A 21,739-nucleotide genomic window follows, 5' to 3' on the forward strand; every position below is an offset into this window, starting at 1 on the left:
CTCAACCTTTTTCATTTCAAGGACCCCCAGTTTTTATTTCATTTTTTTTTAATCTCTGGGAACACAATCTATCACTGTAAAATCCTCAGTGTTAATGCAATCCTCAGTGTTCATTTAATTCTGAGAGTGTACACATGCTGACACATGGACCTGTAAGGGTCCATTTGGAGTGGCAGGTGGGTGGTTGACCATTTGTTTTGACAGGGAAGTTCAACTTAGTTGAGGACACATGAGGTGCAGTTTTGTTAGAATACTCCCTAAAGTTCGCTAAAATTATTTAGCGCTATTTTTAATTTAAAGAAGCGTGACTTTCTTTTAATAAAGGACGCCCTGCATTAGTTCATGCAGGACACAGGAGTCATAATGTCATAATGCTCCTGCTGATTGAGTAAGTGTTTCTAATCAGACACATTTCCTAAATTTCACAAATCACAGCCCATTCTCTCTCTCTCTCTCTCTCTCTCTCTCTCTCTCTCTCTAGCGTGTTTACGCGTGTGTGTGCGTGCGTGCGTGCGTCTAAGTCAGATATACAGTAACTATAACTCAGGCTATAGCTAGTTTGTTTATTATTTATTTTCATTACTATTATTTTACCTCAGCGTCATGTCATACTTATTGTACATACAAAGCTGAAAGAGGAATGGGTGGGACAATCAATTCAAAAGTTAGAAGAGCCGCCATAATAATTATTATATAATTGTGGAAAAAGAGAGGTATGTTTGAATTCAAAGTCTTAATGTTCTCAGAATTCTGCCCGGACATTTCTGAATGCTTATGCCCTTAATTATGATGACCACATTTTTATTCAATAATTTGTTCTCAAAATGGTGTGCCATGGGTAGTTGCTAATAAAAAAATCTGATCTTTCACATATCCAGCGGTTAGTTGCAAAACACCATCTGTCATTCCATCTTCTATTTGGCTCATTATGAAACTCAACAGCCATCTGTGTCAATGGGGCCCTCTTTGTTATCAGGCTGAGACTCTGAGGTATACCAGTACCTGTAGACGTTTAATTACTACAACTACAACACCTGGATGGATTTTCACTCAAAATCCTTTGCCTTTTAAAGACCACAAATTAAATTCTAGGTATATACAAATTAATATTAATATTATTGCAAATTAACTGGTGAAATAGACAACAGGCAGAATTAACTTAGTGACAGTATACATTTGCATTTATTATAGCATTTAATACCATTTAGAGGAGAAAAAAAGGTAGAAAAAGAGAAATGAATGTGAAATGTATACTCAAATACATACGAATGTATACAAATCAACAAGAGAAGAATGTAGAATGATGTTGGTGTGGCCTGTGGTTTTCCATCCATATTCTTTTACTCTCATGTGTGTGACAATGTTAACTGTTTTAAGAAACTGATTTGGACCAAACCCAGTTCCATCCAACAACATACAACACACACAATACAACACACCAGTAGTGGAAAAAAAGTACTCAAATGTTTTACTTAAGTAAAAGTATAAATACTGCAATGTAGAAATACTCTCTTACAAGTAAAAGTCTGGAATTCAAAATGTACTTAAAGTACCAAAAGTAAAAGTACTCATAATGCAGAATGTCCCATTTCAAGTTTTCAAATGTATACAAATCTGTACAAATCTGTATGTGTACTTCAGTACATGTACTTAATAGTTACTTTCCACCACTGCAACACACTTCATTAATCTACTATCTACTTGAAATATGGTGTTAAAATGGAACAGATATAGTTGTTACATGATTCTATTCACATTCCAATAGCTCCCCTTTTGCTAAATAATGAAAATATGAACACTGAATGCATCCAATGTACATCGGGTAGAATTGCAAGTCAGAACAAACCAAAGAAAACACACAAACTGTACCAACACACCAGCTAACTAATACATTGTGAAAATGATGACTTCAATAGATATCTCTTTCACAGATCCAACGGTTAATGAAAGAACATCTTTTGTCGTTCCATCCTCTGTCAGGCTCACCCCCATTAAGAAACTCAAGACAGTCTCCATTTTCATTAGGCTGACGGTCAAACCAGTACCTGGAGAAATAGTAACATGTAATGAATTACAATATTACTAGGATGTTTTCCACTGTAATTTTTATCAAAATACATTATATGCAAATTCACTGGATACTGATATAGACAACAGGCACAATTGTCTTAGTGAAAGTGTGGTATAATATAGTCATATTTAATACAGTTCAGTAAAAGGTAGCAAAGAGGAAATATAAATATAATTATATGTTTATTGAAATGAACAAGAGACGAATGAAGGCAAAATAAAGTCTTACGTTGGTGTGGTCAGTGGCGTTCCATCAACCCACTTCCAGATTCCCTCACTGGCACTGTCACTCAGACCCAGCCACACTCTTTGGTTTAAACGTTCAACTAAGTCCTGGATAGAAAAGCTGCTGGTTACGGAAGTACAAACTGTACAAAAGATTTGTGTCTTAAAAAAGTGTAATGGGTTACTGCATTAACTAATACACACACACACACGTGCGCGTGCGCACTCGCACACACGCACGCACACACACACACACACACACACACACACACACACACACACACACACACACACACACACACACACACACACACACACACACACACACACACACACACACACACACACACACACACACACACACACACACACACCATACCTGTTTGTCTTTGTTCTTTATGATCATCAGGTGTGATTGTTTGTCTATACAGTCTTGTCTGCTCTGCCACCAGTTTTTCTCCTCAGTAGAGATGTAATAACACACACCACCACCAAATTGAAATCCATGTGATTCTAACAACAGAAGAAGAAAGTTATTTGTATTTGTTTATCTGTTTTATTTGACAACTGATGAACAACATGACAAAACAATGAAGAAAATAGTGGTGTTTCACTGACCACAAATAATCCTCTTCAGGGACTCTCGCTCTCCAGTTACACGATCATACCTGGTCACTAACTGGTCAAAACTGGACTGTAGCTGTTCTTTCTGTTCAGTTAGGTTGTTATATCTGGACTCTAGCAAGTCAAAATTGGACTGTAACTCGTCTCGCTCTTTGGTCAGGTTGTTGTTTTTCTCTTTAATCAATTCAAAATCTGCAAGAAGAAGAAGATTTGACCCCAGAAGAGAAGATTTGTGTCAAAAAATGCTAAATTATTCATAACACTTTTCTAAAATGTTCAAAAATAGAAGATGTACAAGCTCGCAAAAGCTAGCAAAATGTGTTACCCTGGCTGTTAAAAAAATAGCAGATCTACAAGCTCTTCGTGCCGCGCTGTGAGCTTGTAGATCTGCTATTTTTTTAAATAGCCAGGGTAACACATTTTGCTGGGGACCCCCTGGAACTCCTCCAAGGAGCCCTGGGGGTCCCTGGACCCCACTTTGAGAACCAATGTAAGTAGGGCATTAATTTATTTTAAAAAAGTTAACATTTGGAGATAAGAGGTTTCTGCCCGTAAGCAACGATATACGATGTTGTTTATAGAATGCCACTCACAGTATATGACCAGACCGATGATGGAACCCAACAGGAGAACACACAGCAGCACCAGACACACTGCAGCCAGTCTGGAGCGATTCTTCTTCGTCTCATCAGAGTCTGAAGAACACGAGACAAACATATGAGTTACTTGAGAGGGTTTTGTTCCAAAATGAGACATTTAAAAACAACAAGATATAGGGTCTAATAAATGTGGATCTTTTCAGCTCATGCCCACCCCAATCCTACCTCAATACTACCTCCATTGACATGGAAAATTCAAGTTTCAAATAAATATGTATAAAATATAGCCTGCATTTCTTTTTGTGCCCAAGACATTTGACGTTGATCAGTCTGTTGTTTGCACACACACACGCGCGCGCGCACGCACGCACACACACACACACACACACACACACACACACACACACACACACACACACACACACACACACACACACACACACACACACACACACACACACACACACACACACACACACACACACACACACACACACACACACACACACACACACACACACACACACACACACACACACACACTCTGACCCTCTTCTAAACGGCTCAGCAACTGCAATGCCATGCCGTAATAATAAATATGTATTTAAAAAAGTTATGACGCTTTATGACAGATAAGTACTTGATGTTCTTAATTGACACAGTTACATAACACCATGAATGCATGGTAGAGTAGCTTGAAACGGCATTTGTAAGTTCTTCCTTGGTCTTGGATGTGGCAACTTCTATGTTATGTAATGGCCTGCCCTGCCCTGTTGAAGCAATCTGACATGAGAGTGTCTGTGTTATGTAAGAGACATGGAATAGAATTTACATTTGAGTGGAATGTACACTTTGTGGATTATATATAAAAAGAGTTCACCGCAGTTACTTTTAAAAACTAAAGGGAGTTTAGACAGAGGGGAAGGTAGGAAGGTAGGCGGTTACTAGGGTATAATAGCACTAGCAAATGTGTTCTATAATCAAAACAGGTGGTTATAGGGTGTAAAAGGCCTGTTGTGGTAGGGTAAAACAGGTGGTTGGTATAGTAGCTGGTTGCTAATTGGCTCTGTAGAAGGCTATTCTTATGAATGTTGCCAGTAGGTCTTGGAGGCATCTCTACAAATGTTTTCACACAATGTTTTAATTTTTTTAACTTTAATGTCATAATCGATTAAAATGGGTCTCGGATCAGGCTGAAACCTGGCCCAGATAAGGAGTCATATAGCATACAGTAGATACATCATATGGTCTCTGTGTCGGATGGAAACCTCATATTATAAAACATACATTAACCACTTGAGCCCTATTCTTCGGCTATTTGAAAATAGCCGATCTACAAGCCTCACAACGCGTCGCATGGCGACGCGTTGTGAGCTTGTAGATATGCTATTTTCAAACATTTTAGTACTTTTACTTTTGGTACTTCAAGTACATTTTGATACCAATACTTTTGTACTTTTGCTCAAGTAAATTTAGAATCCCGGACTTGTATTTGTAACGGAGTATTTCTATATTGCAGTATTGATACTTTTACTTAAGTAAATATCTGAGTACTTTCCACCACTGAATTTAGGGCATTCATTTAAGAAAAAATGTTAAAATATGGAGCTACAGTATAGGAGGTTTCTGCCCGACAACAACGACATACAACTGACGTCACAGACTGGCCACAGCATGTAGTACGAGATCCACAGGCGTCTGGGCAGCCAGAGCTAATCTTGCACATTTCTTGCACACTGCCAGCAGGTTAAAGAAAGCATTTTTATGTTATGTTATATTGGAAGCCACTGTGGCTCAGATTAGGCTGAAACCAACCCTGCACACACACATTTCTTTGTAATAATATATAATATATATAACCCATTTTGGACGGGAACCCATTTTGGGGTTCTTGTTGCTTATGTACAGTATATAGCAACATACATTTGTTGTAATTTTTGAATAAATATTTCAAGTTTTTCAGAAAACTTAGGTCAGGATTTAGAGGGCGTTTTTAGTATCGGCCTCAATGGTCTAAATGGGATAATATGTGATAGACCTAATAGATGACTGATGTAATAAATGAAAGAAGAAAGAAAAAACATCACACTGTCCACTGCGGCAGTAAAGTGATTTTGCAGACACTACTATAAACTAGATCATTTGTCATTCTTTAGTATATATTACTTTACGTTGGCCTGCAAATATGACAACTTGCAGCATTCAGAGTATAGGCTACATGTCACTGTTTAGACAGGGTATTGTTCCTTTAAGGCATTGGTTCTCAAAGTTCTCAAACCAGGGGTCCTTGAGGGAGTTCCAGGGGGTCCCCAGCTAAATGCGTTAATGCATTTTAAGCCCTTTATCCATGTTTTATGTGTTGGTTATTCAGAAATAATCTACAGGCTCATAGCAGGTCACTTTGTGCTGCGCTGCAAGCTTGTAAATCTGCTATTTTGGAACATTTTTTTTAAATCTTGAAAGTGTTTTTAAGTCAGCTCCTCATGACACTGGCCACCTCTGGTAAAATCGCCCATCTCCTAATTGAAAAGGATCATGCTGTTCACTCCCCTTTTAGTATAATGGCCTAACTCCCTAGTGTGACTTAGGCCAAAATAGGCATTTTTTTGGCCTAAGTCAGCATGGTTTTGTGACTTAGGGCAAATTATTTACTGATTTAGGCCATTTTTTAATATTTTTTTTTGGCCTAAGTAAGATTTAATCCTATTTAAACCTATTTAAATAGCTTATGTTATATAACTGACAGACAGTGTTATTTCTATTTAAATAGTCATAATTTGTTATAAACAAATGATTAAGAAATATCTTCTAGTTTTGTTTCGGATCAGTTTTTTATTTTTCCTGAAAAAAATGACATGGGCCATTAGTTTAGCAAGGCGACGACATGTGTTTCATATGCTTTCGAAAGCGTCAGCTTCCCTGTTCATTTCCATTCTATCGGAGCTAGAGGGGTTGAGCTGCCTGTTGCAACGCTATATGACGCCATCGATGCGTGTGAAGTGTAACGTGTCTGAAGGTTGCCGTTCAACATTGGTGAACTCTGACCGGGCGTTAACCAATAGGAAAGAAGAAGCGCTGAGGTTGTCTCCCCAGTGGCAGACATTTTGTTTGTAGTTTTCTTTCAGTGAGGCAACCACTCCAATATAAGCCAAATGAACTACACTGCCCAGAGCCACTGCCCAACCTGGCCGGCACGGCCCCCAACACGCAGGACAGAGAAACTGATGTGTCTGAAGCATAGACAGTAAAAAGTATGGACAAAAACTCTACAGACTGTAAATGAAGCCTATTTTTCAACGATTTCAAATCCGGCATCTTTCTATATCCGGTGCACTCTTAATGCTATTGGTTGGGACCCGAATGTGAGGGTGGGGAATTAATGCTATTGGTTGTGTTTAGCTTGTCAATCAAAGCATCACAAGGTAGCCATGCCCCTCCTACAGCATACCCTATACTTTATCATCAATTTTAAAATAAATGGGACCAAAATGTACCAAAACGCATATCATGGTGATTGAAAGAAAACTAGCAACTGGAAGCATAAAGTATTTATGACAATGTTTATTAAGGTAATAAAATCATGTGTAAAGTTCGGCAAAAACCCATCCGCTTGCATAGAGCGTTATTGCTTCTGACACCAGCAGGTGTGAAACAGCGAGACTACAGGCCATTCCATATGAACTTTTACTTGCTACTGTATATAGACTCAATTTCAAAAGCTGGATGCTGGGCCCTTGGTCTGAAGCCTCGGCTTGTGTTGGCTACAGCACAACTAACACATTATGCGTGACCTTAGTGGTGTACAATAACACTTTTCGTCACACCACCACACCACTGCCCTTGCATAACATCCATAGATGTGTTAGTTAACCACAGTAGCATTGTGTTGTTTACCTCCACGCTGCTCCTCTTGCGCTGTGTTCCTCTGTACAGCATGCTGCTGTGTCCCAGGGTCAGGGTCATCTGCAGAGACGTAGATGTCCACCATCCTCTCCTCTCTCTCTCCTCTCTCCTCCATCTCTACCTCCCTCTGTCCTCGCTGGCCATGTCTGACCTTCTTGGTCAGGTCTGGCAGGGCGTACACGTCCTCAGACATCCTAGCTCATCTCCAAACTAAACTACACTCGTGGGTACAAGTTGTTGGGAGTCATAAGAGGAAGTTGAAGATTAACGGCTCTTTGAGAGCACAGTTAAGTCATTTTATTTCTCCACCGACGTTCCTGCGTGGCAACTTCTCATTTTGTTAAATGCATGGCAGCCTGACCTACACTGCTTTTAGGAGGTTAGAGGTAATGAGGGTGATATTATGCATAGGGATGGGACGTCTAACGTTTAATCTGTGTAACCACTTTATTTTATACTTTGGCCATTCAAAAATAGCAGATATACAAGCTCATAGCGCGTCACTTCGTGCCGCGCTATGAGCTTGTAGATCTGCTATTTTTTGAAAAATCTCGCTATTTTGTGCAAATGTTTATATATATATGTATTTATTTTCTGATTTATTTTGGGGCCTTTTATGCCTTTATTGATAGTACAGTAGGTTGACAGGAAACAGGGAGAGAGAGACGGGGAGTGACACACGCAGCAAAGGCCGTCGGGATCGGGACCCAAACCCACGACGCGCTGCCTTATTAGCCTAGGTGCCCGGACCGCTATGCCAGCCGTCCGGGCCTGAATATATATTTTCGAAGCACATTCTTTTCAAATATTTGCGGGGGTCCCTGGAACAAAATATTTTGAGATGGGGTCTGCGGCCAAATGCATATAATTTTGGGGGTCCTTGACATGAAATAGTTTGAGCACCACTGATATAGCAACATACCTTTTTCAAAAAACTGGATTTAGAAATCATTTTTTTAGAATCAACCTCAGGTCTTAATGGTTTATACGGTTAACTGTGTACATGAAATGACTATCTTTAAGTTAGCCGCTTCTGTGGGCCAGAGAGGAATGAAGAAAGGGAAAGGGCAGGTCTTTTATACTCTGTGGGGAGATAGATAGTGGCCCGGTGTCTCCCCTTCCCCTGATTATGTCCGACTCCACCCTTCAAACAGCACTGCAACAGAGAACAGTTACACACAGAACACAGGCACAGGCCCCATGAGGCGGTCACCGTACGCTTAGCCCTAGTCCTGCAGTAAGATCAGTCATTTCTGCTTTGTCTGCTGTCCTCTGTCACTGTTTTTCATTCAGTAGACAGATGAGAACTTATCAACATAATTTATTTTATTTTTTGGTTTCAACAAATACTCTGTCACAAATAAAACTCTGGAATAAAAAAATTACTTCAGTAAAAGTACAAAAGTATTGGAATCAAAATGTACTTAAAAAGTACCAAAAGTAGAAAGTGCTCATTATGCAGAATGTCCCATTTCACAAGTTTTCAAATAAAGTAAAACTTGTCTTTTGAAAATAGCCGATCTACAAGCTCACAATGTGTCGCATCGCGACGCATTGTGAGCTTGTAGATCGGCTATTTTCAAAATGCCAAAATGCATATAGGGCTGAAGTGGTTAATGTATGTTTTGTAATAATAAACCAAATCTACAAAGTAACTAGTAACTAAAATGTTCAAATAATTGTAGTGGAGTAAAAGTATAATATTTGCCTATGAGAACAAGCTCATAGAACAACAAGCTCATAGCGCGTCACTTCGTGCCGCGCTATGAGCTTGTAGATCTGCTATTTTCGAAAAATCGTGCTATTTTGTGCAAATGTTTATATATATATTTATTTATTTTCTGATTTATTTTGGGGCCTTTTATGCCTTTATTGATAGTATAGTAGGTTGACAGGAAACGGGGAGAGAGAGAGAGACGGGGAGTGACACACGCAGCAAAGCTGCAATTTTATTCACATACTCTACATACATTCCCTAAATGTGTGGATGACTTTCCCTAGATCTTCCCTTGAAAAGTCTGTCCAATAAACGAGCAACAGTTTCAACTGTGTGACATTAGTTTACTATGTTTGGTGCGCTTGACGAAGTGCAATGAAATTAACCGGACCAAATGAAAAATGTTGTGACTTCACACCCCGAATTACACAGTCTACCAAACTATAAGTTTGAAAATGCCCCAAGTTGCAATGACTAGACAAAAGCCCTTTGTGTGTTTGGCCCCTTCCTACCAGATAGGAAGTCTTTAGACGCAGTCTAAAGGTAGTATACATGTTGTCTATTTCACTATCCAGTTAATTTGAATTTATAATAATATCTAAAATATCTTTTTTTAAGTGTTATCCTGACCAGGGTTGCCATGCTTATTGTAAGGAGGGGTTGTGTTCATCAAGATGTATTTATTTTTGGGGCAGAGTGTAGAAAAGAGAGTGACGACACGCTTTGATCTCGCCGCAAAGCGGCCTCCTATGGGCTATAGTTCCAAACATTGGAACTATGTCATTGAGACAGAGCACTTCCGCATTCCATTCTTACAATGGGAGTCGACGCTAGTGTCAGAACTCTCTTTATGGCTCTGTTTTGGGGGAATCAGCGCACTCGAATCGGAATCGCACCACTGAGTTATTGGGGTCCATGGCCTAATGCAGTGGTTCTCAAACCGTTTCATATAGGATATAAGAATATATATTCAAAAGATTAGCCAAATTTTCACTATTTTTCAAAAATAGCAGATCTACAAGCTCATAGATCGTGTCACGATCATATCTGCTATTTTTAATAGCCAAAGTTAAAGTGGTTAAAATGATTGCGACGCTATAGTACAATTTTTGAGTAAATATACTTAGTTACTTTACACCACTGACAGTAGCTTACAGTAACCTCTGTCACCTCATGTTACAGTAAGATCTGTCATTTCATGCTTTGTCTGCTGTCCTCTGTCACTGTTTCATTTAGTACATGAATGACAACTTAACTTTAACAATACAACACACTTTATTGATATACATGAAACATTGTGTTAAAATACAACTGATTACATTAATGTCATTCATATTCTATACAGCAAGGTTCACCTTAAACTAAATAATGAAAATATGAATTAAATTGTAATTTAATGCCCCATAACGGTGTATTGGGTAGACTAACAAAAACAAACTTCCTTATGAAACACACCCATCATGTAGCTGTACCAACACACAAGCTAATACATTGTGAAAATTATGATTTCAGTTGATAACTCTTTCACAGATCCACCGGTTATTGTCACCACATGGTTTGTCATTCCATCCTCTAGCAGACTGAGAAATATAAAACTCAACACAGTCTTCTCTTCCTCCGTTGTCATCAGGCTGATTAGGGAGCCAGTACCTGAAGAAATAGGAACATCCAAGTCATTACAATACCTTTACTAGGATGCCTTCCCACCCTAAATCTTTAGTTCATGATATTTTAGATATTATTGTAAATTCAAATTAACTGGATAGTGAAATAGACAACATGTATCCTTGTCATTAGGTCAGCTTTACACCTGTAGTGCGGTACACTTTGTGTAATTCGGGGATGAAGTCGCAACATTGTTGCATTTTTCGTTTGGTTCGGTTTACTTTCACATTGCACTTTGTCAAGCGCACCCAACATTGTAAATAAATGTCACACAGTTGAAACTGTTGCTCATTTATTGGACATCATTTTCAAAAAATCTAGGGAAAGTCATTCTCACATTTGGGGAATGTATATACAGTCTGTGAATTGAATTGCAGCTGGTGATTTGCCTTTAAGGTTGAAGTTTGAAGTTTATTCATGTGGGTTTTGTTGAAGTGTAAACACATGAGATGTTAACATCACATATAGGCAAAGCATCTGAATTGAGCATTAAGGCCTGTGGTGTAAATGTAGTCTTAGGGACAGTGTAGGGTTGTATGTTATAATATTTAAAAGCATTGGAAAAGGTAGCAATATGTACAATGTACTTAAAATGTTTGTTGAAATGAACAAGAAAAGAATGAAGGTAAAACTAGAAAAAGTGCTCCTCGGAGCACACATCTCCGCCAGGTCAGGTACGTTATTGTGGCCTCCTGGTGGCGCTATAATAGGCCGTGAAAAGGGTGCCATTTATCCTTAGGCCTTTAACGGCAATCGGACACTGCATTCATGATTTGAGGCATGTTGTTGCTAAATTAGACCTGTTGGTGGCACTATAACAGGCCAATGTGAAAAGGGTGGCATTTCTTCCTAGGCCTAGTGGGAATGTGTGTGTGTGTTTCACGGAAATTGCAAGCTGCATGCATAATTTGGCATGCATAATTTGAGGCACGCATGGACGGACGGACGGACAGGGGGCAAAACATACTCTCTCGCCATGCCTTTCGGCCTGGCGGAGACAAACATTTAGATGATAAGTCTTACTCTGATGTGGTCGATTCACGTGTTCCATCTACCCACGTCCAGTTTCCTTCCACCTCTCTGTCAGTCAAACCAATCCACACTATCTGTCTTAAACTGACAAGAAAGTCCTGAACAGAAACACTGCTGGTTACTGAAGTACAAACTGTACAATAGATCTGTCTCCACAAAGTGGAATAGGTTAGAGCGCGGACGGACACACACAATACCTGTTTTTCTTTGCTGTTTATGACCATCAGGTCCGATTGCCTGACTGTACACCACTGTCTGCTGTACTCCCACGTATCCGTGCCAGTAGAGATGAGATAACAGAGACCACCAAAATATGTAAATTTATCGGCTGATTTGTTCTCTGTCAACAAAAGAAGAAAGTTAGCCACTGTTTTAAATTTGCTCAGATTAATGACAAATGATGAACAACATGATATAACAATGAAGAAAAGCAGTGATGTCTCACTGACCACAATTGATCCTCTTGTTGTCATCTTGTTCCATCAGTTGGTTATACCTGGTCTGTAGCTGGTCTTTCTCTGCAGTTACATTGTTATATCTGGTTTCTAACTGGTCTTTCTCTTCAGTTACATTGTTATATCTGATTTCTAACTGGTCTTTCTCTTCAGTTACATTGTTATATCTGGTTTCTAACTGGTCTTTCGCTTCAGTTACATTGTTATATCTGATTTCTAACTGGTCTTTCTCTTCAGTTACATTGTTATATCTGCTCTCTAACTGGTCCAAACTGAACTGTATCTCGTCTCGCTCTTTTGCCAGGTTGTTGTTTCTCATTTGAATTAATCCAAAATCTGCAAGAACAAGAATCAACAATTCGATGAGCTTCACATACAACTTTGGTCTGATAGCAAATCAAGCAACAGTCATCAACACTATTTCTGAATCAAATACAACATGTAAAGATATTGTTTATAGAATGACACTCACTGTTGAGAACCAGACCGATGATGACAGCCAATAGGAGCACCAGAAACAATCCAGCCACTCTGGTGAGATTCTTCTTTGACTCACCAGAGTCTGAACAACACAAGACAAACATAGGAGGTTATTCTGTTGTAGAAAGTAAGACACTCACATTTTGAAAAATAAATGTCACTACTCTTACCAAATTATTATCATTAGGGAATGGCAACTTGATGCTGCTTCATTGATATCAGTAGTTTGCAGGTAACACGTTTAGCTTAGAAAACTTTAATATCCTCAGTGAGGCATTTTGTTTAACCAGCAAAGCAGAAAGCAAAACATAAATACACATGAAATTAATAAATGAAACAATAGCATAAAAAGTGGAGTGTAGGTATGGTTGGAAATATGAAAAAATATATACACAAAAGTATAACACTACTGGAAGGAGACACAAGCTGTGTGTGTGTGTGTGTGTGTGTGTGTGTGTGTGTGTGTGTGTGTGTGTGTGTTTGTGTGTGTGCGCACGCGCACGCTCGTGCAAGTTACCTCCATGCTGCTCGTGTGCTGTGTTCCTCTGTACAGCATGCTGCTGTGTCCCAGGGTCATCTGTAGAGACCATCGCTACTACCCTCTCTTCTCTCTCTTTTCTCTCTCCTCGGCCATGTCTGACTTCCATTGCCAGGTCTGGGTAGATGGGATTTTCATACACAGGCTCAGACATTCTAGCTGATGATCATCTGATATGTCTTTGTGTTTGTGTGTGCTGTATATATAGAGGAAAAAACAACTCCAACATGTGTATCTTTTGTTCTTGGATTATTCTGTTCTTCAATTAAATTTGCGTAAAAGGGAAGAAGTTGGATTGAACACAATGCAACATGTCTGTCAGGTGTCAGAAATAGAGGAATTATATGAAACACAAAAAGAAAAATTTAAATATTGGAGTCATAATAGCCACCACTAGCAGTGTCATTCTTTGCATGAGTGAAATGTTTCTAAAGAGTTTATTGTTCTCAAAGTTCACACTTGGAGAACTACAACTTCCCACATGTATGCATGGGTTGTTTAGACTAAGCCAGAGGTTCTCAATCTCAACCTTTTCAGGCTGTGACCTCCCAAAATAATCAAAATAATCACCCCCCCACCCTGATAAGCATTTGGAATATAGTAAGTGAGGCATTCAATTGTGTTTGACTCGGTTACACAGATAAATATTGTGAAAATAGCAGATCTACAAGCTCACTGTGAGCTTGTAGATCGTCTGATTTCAAACCTTTTCCCTCTTTTTCATATTATTTGACAATTTGGCCAATGTTTTTATACATTTTAAGTATAAGTTTGTTGACTACTTTTGATGCAGTAATGGTCTCTTTTCTTTTCTTTCTTAGTTTTTTTTAGTTATTAAAAAGGACTTAAAGGTCCTTAAATTGACCACCTGTGGGTTCTAACCCACAGGTTGAGAACCACTGAACTAAGCAACCATCACACCACCTTCTCGATGCTTGACTGACTGACTAGGGACCCTGGATTGATTGAATTTCTTATTAGGCAAAAGAATGTAAAACAACACAGTTACATTTATAATGCTTTTGTCTAAAAGGTCCGGCCAAAAAAGTCCTTGCGGGCTTGTTTCCGTTGGGGTCCTTGAATTAATTTCATAGACATATATAGTAGCAACCAACCAGTTCAAAAATCAACATAAGAATACAGAGGGAAAAAATATATACCATTATGTACAAAAAAGGCATGAGAAAATAATAAAATATATACAAAAAAAACATTAGAAAATAAAATAAAAAGTATGTACAAAAAAAAGAGGGAGGGGGGGGGGTCGTCTGTCTACAGGGAAACTGGTACTAGCTCCTCTTTAGGCCATCCAAGTTGTATTTAATGACCACAATTGTCTATTTTCAACTGACCCCATATAGGAAGTGTTTGTGTGGAAGAGGAACAGAGACAGAAAGGTCAGCTTTCAAAAGAGAGAACTACTAAATATTATATTGTTGCATTTGATAACATGAAGAATATAGTGTTTGTTTGGTGTTTATGGTGAGGGGTGGGTAGTGAAGGGGTTGTGGTAATCGTGGTTTATTTATTTTATATTCATATATGTTTTGGGTGGGAGGGGGGGGGGGGAGTAAAAAAGTTAAATAAAAAAAGACGAAAGTGAATATGAATAGACCACTCTTCTGCGGTGGTTTCATTGGCTTGTATGTAGAATGTATGAAGAACTTTATTTAGTTCACTTTAGAAGTAGTAGAATTAAATGCAGTTGAAGTGTGAAAAGAAACTTTACTGACGGCTTGTGTATATTTTGTGTTCGGTGGCTCCCGGGTTGCCAGATCTTGTGCGCATATCACCCCACGGGTATGGACTATACACACCCTACATACACAAACACACTATATACACATCCTTGTGTCTGCATAGATGTGTCTAGTGTTTCAGTATTTGAATATATGCCCCTGTGTACTGGTAGGACTACAGTATGTAGGGAGCTGGTCACCAGGCACTTATAGTGGCTGCCCACTTCTCTGGACCAGTGTTGCCATGTCTGCTTATTATAAGGAGGGGTTGTGTTTCATCATGATTTATTTATTTTTGGGGGAATCAGCACTCTCGTGTTGCACCGCTGAGTTAATGTGGTCCATGGCCTAATTCAGTGGTTCTCAAACTTTTTCATGTAAGGACCCCCAAAATGACATGTATTTGGCTGCAGACCCCATCTCAAAACATCATTTTGCTTTAAAATAAATAAATATATATAGATATATTCAAAAGATTAGCAGAATGTCCACGGTTTAAAAAAAATTGCAGATCTACAAGCTCATATACATAGCGTGTCACAAATATGAGCTTGTATATCTGCTATTTTGAATAGCCAAAGTATAAAATATGGTTAAAGTGGTTAAAACGATTGTGACGCCATATTAACTCATTTTGCTGGGGACCCCCTGGTACAACCCCAAGAACCCCTGGGGGTCCCAGAACCCCACTTTGAGAACCACTGGCCTAATAATGTATGCAAGCTCACAAATGACACCCAAGCTCACAGCACAAAGTTAAACAAGAACATGTATTATCTTTATTTTTCAAAAGATAGAGCAAATTATGTTTTTGAGCGGTGTAGCCGCTCCTATAAGTGGGTTTGGGACTTTCCGTCGTGAAAATTTGTCTTTCGCTGTACTGTGATTGGCTTACTCTATTCAGACCCTTTTCGCTGTACCGTGATTGGCTGACTCTATTCAGACCCTTTGCTTTGATTGGCTAGCGAGACGCATGATGAAATTAATAACCTATAAATAGCACCACGCACTTTAAAAAAAAATGTTTTTTTTAAGTGAGCTTCCATCACTGTGATGACCACTGTTGTTTTTAAATAACACCGCTCACTTCACACTGGGTGTGATTTTTATTTGTCAAATAGCTGCAAAAATGTGTTTCTATCATCTCTCTGCTCTCATAAACAGATTGATTTAGTTAATTCTATGAATAAATGTAAGTGGAAGATAAGTCGTCTCATCATGATAGAAAGACAGCTTGTTAATAGCAGTGGTGGAAGAAGTACTCAGATATATTACTTACGTAAAAGGAGCAATACCACGATGTAAAAAATACTCTGTTACAAGTAAAAGGCGTGTGTTCAAAATGTTACTTGAGTAAAAGTACAAAAGTATTTAGCATCAAAATATACTTAAAGTAACAAAAGTACTAAAATGTTTGAAAATAGCAGATCTACAAGCTCACAACGCGTCACAATGCGACACGTTGTGAGCTTGTAGATCGGTTATTGTCAAGTAGCCTATAACATAGGGCTAAAGTGGTAAATGTATGTTTTATAATATAATCATTTATATCTGCAAAGTGATGACTAGTAACTAAAGTTTTCAAATAATTGTAGTGGAGTTAAAGTACAATATGTTCCTTTAATATGTACCTCAGAATTGTGCTTAAGTACAGTACTTGAATAAATGTACTTAGTTACTTTTACACCACTGGTTAACAGAGCATATATGAACAGTAGCATACAGTAACCTCTGTCACCTCATGTTACAGTAAGATCTGTCATTTCATGCTTTGTCTGCTGTCCTCTGTCACTGTTTCATTTAGTACATGAATGACAACTTAACTTTGACAATACAACACACTTTATTGATATATACATGAAACACTGTGTTAAAATACAACAGATTACATTAATGTCATTCATATTCTATAGGTTCCCCTTAAACTAAATAATGAAAATATGAATATAGATTGTATTTAATGCCCTATAAGGTATATTAGGTAAACCTGCAAGGCACACAAACAAAAACAAAGTTCCACACCCATCGTGTAGCTGTACCATCACACAAGCTAATACATTGTGAAAATGATTTCAGTTGATAACTCTTTCACACATCCACTTGTTTTTGTCATCACATGATCTGACATTCCATGCTCTAGCTCTAGTAGGCCAAGAAAACACAAACTCAACACAGTCTCGTCCTCCTCTGTTATCAGGCTGACCAGGGCTCCAGTACCTGAAGAAATAGGAACATTCAAGTCATAACAATACCTTTACTAGGATGGTTTTTCATCCTAAATCTTGTTTAATCATGACCTCAAATGATATTTTAGATATTATTATAAATTCAAATTAAATGGGTATACTTGTCTTAGACTACCTTTAGAATGCGTCTAAAGACCAGATAGTCTAAAGTTTAGACTTTCTATCAGGTAGGAGGGGGCCAAACACACAAAGGGATTTTTTCTAGTCATTGAAATAAAGGGCAGCTTCACGGCTAGTACTTCGATAGACTCTGTGTAATTCGGTGGAGAAATCGCAACATTGTTGCATTTTTCATTTGGTTTGGTTTACTTTAACATCGCACTTCGTCAAGCGCACCAAACATTGTAAATAAATGTCAGACTGTTGAAACTGTTGCTAATTTATTGGACAGACATTTCAAGAGAAAGTCATTCTCACATTTAGGGAATTTATGTAGAGTATGTGAGTTGAATTGCAGCTGGGGATTTGTGTTTAAAGGTTAGGCTGAAGTTTGAAGTTTATGGGTTTTGTTGAAGTGTAAACACAGGAGATGTTCACATCACGTACTGTATAGGCAATTTAACATCTGAATTGAGCATTAAGGCCTGTGGTGTTAATGTTGTCTTCAGGGACAGTGTATGTTTGTATTTATTTTAGTATTATTTAAAACCATTGAAAAAGGTAGCAATATGTACAATGTAATGTACGTAAAATGTTTGTTTAAATGAACAAGAGAAGAATGAAGGCAAAATGAAGATGATAAGTCTTACTCTGATGTGGTCGGTTCATGTGTTCCATCTACCCACTTCCAGTTTCCTTCCACCTCTCTGTCACTCAAACCAATCCACACTTTCTGTCTTAAACTGACAACAAAGTCCTGAACAGAAACACTACTGGTTACTGAAGTACAAACTGTACAATACACCTGTGTGTCCACAAAGAGACACACACACACACACACACACACACGCACACACACACACACACACACACACACACACACACACACACACACACACACACACACACACACACACACACACACACACACACACACACACACACACACACACACACACACACACACACAATACCTGTTTTTCTTTGCTGTTTATGACCATCAGGTCTGATTGCTGGTCTCTACACCACTGTCTGCTCTTCTCCCACGTATACTTGCCAGTAGTGATGAAGTAACAGAGACCACCAAAATATGTAAATCTATGGCCAGATTTGTTCACTGTCAACAAAAGAAGAAAGTTAGCCACTGTTTTAAATTTGCTCAGATTAATGACAAATGATGAACAACATGATATAACAATGAAGAAAAGCAGTGATGTCTCACTGACCACAATTGATCCTCTTGGTGTCATCTTGTTCCATCAGTTGGTTATACCTGGTCTGCAGCTGGTCTTTCTCTGCAGTTACATTGTTATATCTGGTTTCTAACTGGTCTTTCTCTGCAGTTACATTGTTATATCTGGTTTCTAACTGGTCTCTCTCTTCAGTTACATTGTTATGTTTGGTTTCTAGCTGGTCTTGCTCTTCAGTCAGGTTTTTATATCTGGTCTCCAAATGGTCAAAACTGAACTGTAACTCGTCTCGCTCTTTTGCCAGGTTGTTGTTTTTCATTTGAATTAATCCAAAATCTGCAAGAACAAGAATCAACAAATCGATGAGCTTCACATACAACTTTGGTCTGATAGTGAATCAAGCAACAGTCATCAACACTATTTTGGACTCAAATACAACGTAATGCAAAGATATTGTTTATAGAATGACACTCACTGTTTATGACCAGACCGATGATGACAGCCAATAGGAGCACCAGAAACAATCCAGTCACTCTGGAGCGATTCTTCTTTGACTCACCAGAGTCTGAACAACACAAGACAAACATAGGAGGTTATTTCTGTTTAGAAAGTAAGACACTCACATTTTGAAAAATAAATGTCACTACTCTTACAAAATTATTATCATTAGGGAATGGCAACTTGAGTGGTTGCTTCATTGATATCAGTAGTTTGCATGTAACACGTTTAGATTAGAAAACTTTAATATCCTCAATGAGGCATGTTGTTTTGCTGCATAACGATAAAAACATAAATACACATGCAATTAATGAATGAAACAATGGCATAAAAAGTGTTGAGTGTAGGTATGGTTGGAAATATGTAAAAAAAAAAAGAAAAAAGTATAACACTATGTCAGTGAGGACTGGAGACACAAGCAGTGTAACAGTTTGTGTGTGTGTGTGTGTGTGTGTGTGTGTGTGTGTGTGTGTGTGTGTGTGTGTGTGTGTGTGTGTGTGTGTGTGTGTGTGTGTGTGTGTGTGTGTGTGTGTGTGTGTGTGTGTGTGTGTGTGTGTGTGTGTGTAAATGGTAAAATGGTGCATTTATATAGCGTGTTCATCCAAAGCGCTTTACATTGATTGTGCCATTAACCCATTCACACACACATTCATACACCGATGGCAGAGGAAACCATGCAAGACCTGCTCATCGGGAGCAATTAGGGGTTCAGCGTCTTGCTCAAGGACACTTCGACAGTAACTCTGGGGGAGCGCCCCAGAGTGGCTCTACCCGGCCACTCTACCCCTGAGCCACTGCCGCCCCGCGCATGTGTGTGTGTGTGTGTGTGTGTGTGTGTGTGTGTGTACGCACGCTCGTGCAACTTACCTCCATGCTGCTCGTGTGCCGTGTTCCTCTGTACAGCATGCTGCTGTGTCCCAGGGTCATCTGTAGAGACCATGTCTACTACCCTCTCTTCTCTCTCTTTTCTCTCTCCTCGGCCATGTCTGACTTCCATTGCCAGGGCTGGGTAGATGGGATTTTCATACACGGGCTCAGACATTCTAGCTGATGATCATCTGATATGTCTTTGTGTTTGTGTGTGCTGTATATATAGAGGAAAAAACAACTCCAACATGTGTATCTTTTGTTCTGGGATTATTCTGTTCTTCAATTAAATTTGCATAAAAGGGAAAACGTTGGATTGAACACAATGCAACATGCCTGTCAAGCAGCAGAGAAAGAGGAATTATATGAAACACAAAAAGAAAAATCTAAATATTGGAGTCATAATAGCCACCACTAGCAGTGTTATTCTTTGCATGAGTGAAATGTTTCTAAAGAGCTTATTGTTCTCTAGTTCACACTAAGAGAACTACAACTTCCCACAAATATGCAATATGCATGAGTTGTTTAAACTAAGCCACCATCACACCACCTTCCCAATGCTTTACTGGCGGATCTTGGAGCCATCCTTACAGTAGCTCAGAGAAGAAAAATACAATATATAAAGAAAAACATTTAGGAGGAACCAAAGATCTGGAAGTTGTATTTAATGACCACAATGTTTATTTTCAACTGACCCCATTTAACCCATAGAACATGAAAAGGTTGGGACACCATGTAGGAAGTGTTTGTGTGGAAGAGGAACAGAGACAGCAAGGTCAGCTTTCAAAGGAGAGAACTACTAAATATTATATTGTTGCATTTGGTTACACGAAGAATATAGTGTTTGTTTTGTGAATATGGTGAGGGGTGGGTAGTGGAGGGGTTGTGGTAATCGTGGTTTATTTATTTTATATTATATATATCTTGATCAGTTGACAATAGAGCGTCGCAGTTCCCGCCCACTTCCTGGTGCAGGAAGTAAATACTCAATGCATTTTTCCCATTGACTTTTACAAAGATATTTATATAAATTAATTTAAGCCTAGAATCAAGCTATCCAGGATGCTGGTGAATCATGACCATAAAACGTTGATTCTGTGAAAACACTTTTTTGAAAACGGCAAAACAAAGGGTATTTATTAAATATAGTATATCATATCATTAAATATAAAATAAAATAAATCACAGAAAAAAAGGTTTTATGGTCATGATTCACCAGGATCCTGGATAGCTTGATTCTAGGCTTTAATTGATTGATATAAATATTTTTGGAAAAGTCAATGGGAAAAATGCATCGAGTATTTACTTCCGGCACCAGGAAGTGGCGGAACTGCAACGCTCTATAGAGATCATTTGTACCGATTTGTGTGATGTTTGGATAAAATCTGAAGGAGTAAAATAAATAAATTAGTTTTATATAAGTTGTCCTCCTGGTGGCGCTATAATAGGGCAATGTTGAAAACGTAGTGCAAATGTGCGTGCGAAGTTTCACCGCAATCGGACACTGCGTTCTTGATTTGCAACATTTTGTTCAAAACGGGCCACTCCTGCAAACTTTAGATGTCAATCTTAGCCAATCAGGATGGAATATGAAAAATCTAACAGATCCGACTTGATCACATGACTATAGAGATCATGTCTACCGATTTGCGTGAAATTTGGATACTATAAAGAATACTTCACATGGATGCACCTGGGACGTATCATCAGTGTTGTAGCCTGGGGTCATAGGGTGTTTCCGTTCTCGCAACATACACCCTCGCCCAGGTGACCCAGCCGGGGTTGATCAAGC

The 21,739-nt window shown here is 38.7% G+C and overlaps 2 protein-coding genes across 2 annotated transcripts; both read right to left on the reverse strand.

The window, feature by feature from the left end:
• Nucleotides 1–10,340: 10,340 nt before the first annotated feature.
• LOC311061916 (uncharacterized protein) lies at nt 10,341–13,444 on the reverse strand. Its single transcript, XM_084080621.1, has 6 exons — nt 13,288–13,444; nt 12,763–12,852; nt 12,285–12,626; nt 12,033–12,175; nt 11,827–11,933; nt 10,341–10,788 (listed from the first exon to the last, which is right to left on the reverse strand). The coding sequence occupies exons 1-6, from the start codon at nt 13,415–13,417 to the stop codon at nt 10,647–10,649; spliced, it is 954 nt and encodes a 317-aa protein (XP_083936747.1). The 5' UTR covers nt 13,418–13,444; the 3' UTR covers nt 10,341–10,646.
• Nucleotides 13,445–17,082: 3,638 nt separating this feature from the next.
• LOC311061925 (uncharacterized protein) lies at nt 17,083–20,122 on the reverse strand (the record flags this gene model as incomplete). The annotated part of the gene is made up of 6 exons (XM_084080631.1): nt 17,083–17,264; nt 18,043–18,149; nt 18,367–18,509; nt 18,619–18,918; nt 19,058–19,147; nt 19,948–20,122. 6 exons carry the CDS (start codon nt 20,120–20,122, stop codon nt 17,120–17,122), a joined length of 960 nt encoding a protein of 319 aa, XP_083936757.1. The 3' UTR covers nt 17,083–17,119.
• Nucleotides 20,123–21,739: the final 1,617 nt, after the last annotated feature.

Source organism: Gymnoscopelus microlampas (genome assembly GCF_963454915.1).
Source record: "Gymnoscopelus microlampas genome assembly, chromosome: 2".
Taxonomy (NCBI): Eukaryota; Metazoa; Chordata; class Actinopteri; order Myctophiformes; family Myctophidae; genus Gymnoscopelus; species Gymnoscopelus microlampas.

Coding starts and splice junctions, on each gene's coding strand:
- LOC311061916 (XM_084080621.1), bottom strand. CDS start 13,417: ATGGAAGTCAGACATGGCCGAGGAGAGAGAAAAGAGAGAGAAGAGAGG. Junction 12,176..12,284: donor CAACAAGAGGATCAATTGTG/GTCAGTGAGACA, acceptor TTTTGTTGACAG/AGAACAAATCAGCCGATAAA. Junction 10,789..11,826: donor CGTGAATCGACCACATCAGA/GTAAGACTTATC, acceptor CTATTTCTTCAG/GTACTGGCTCCCTAATCAGC.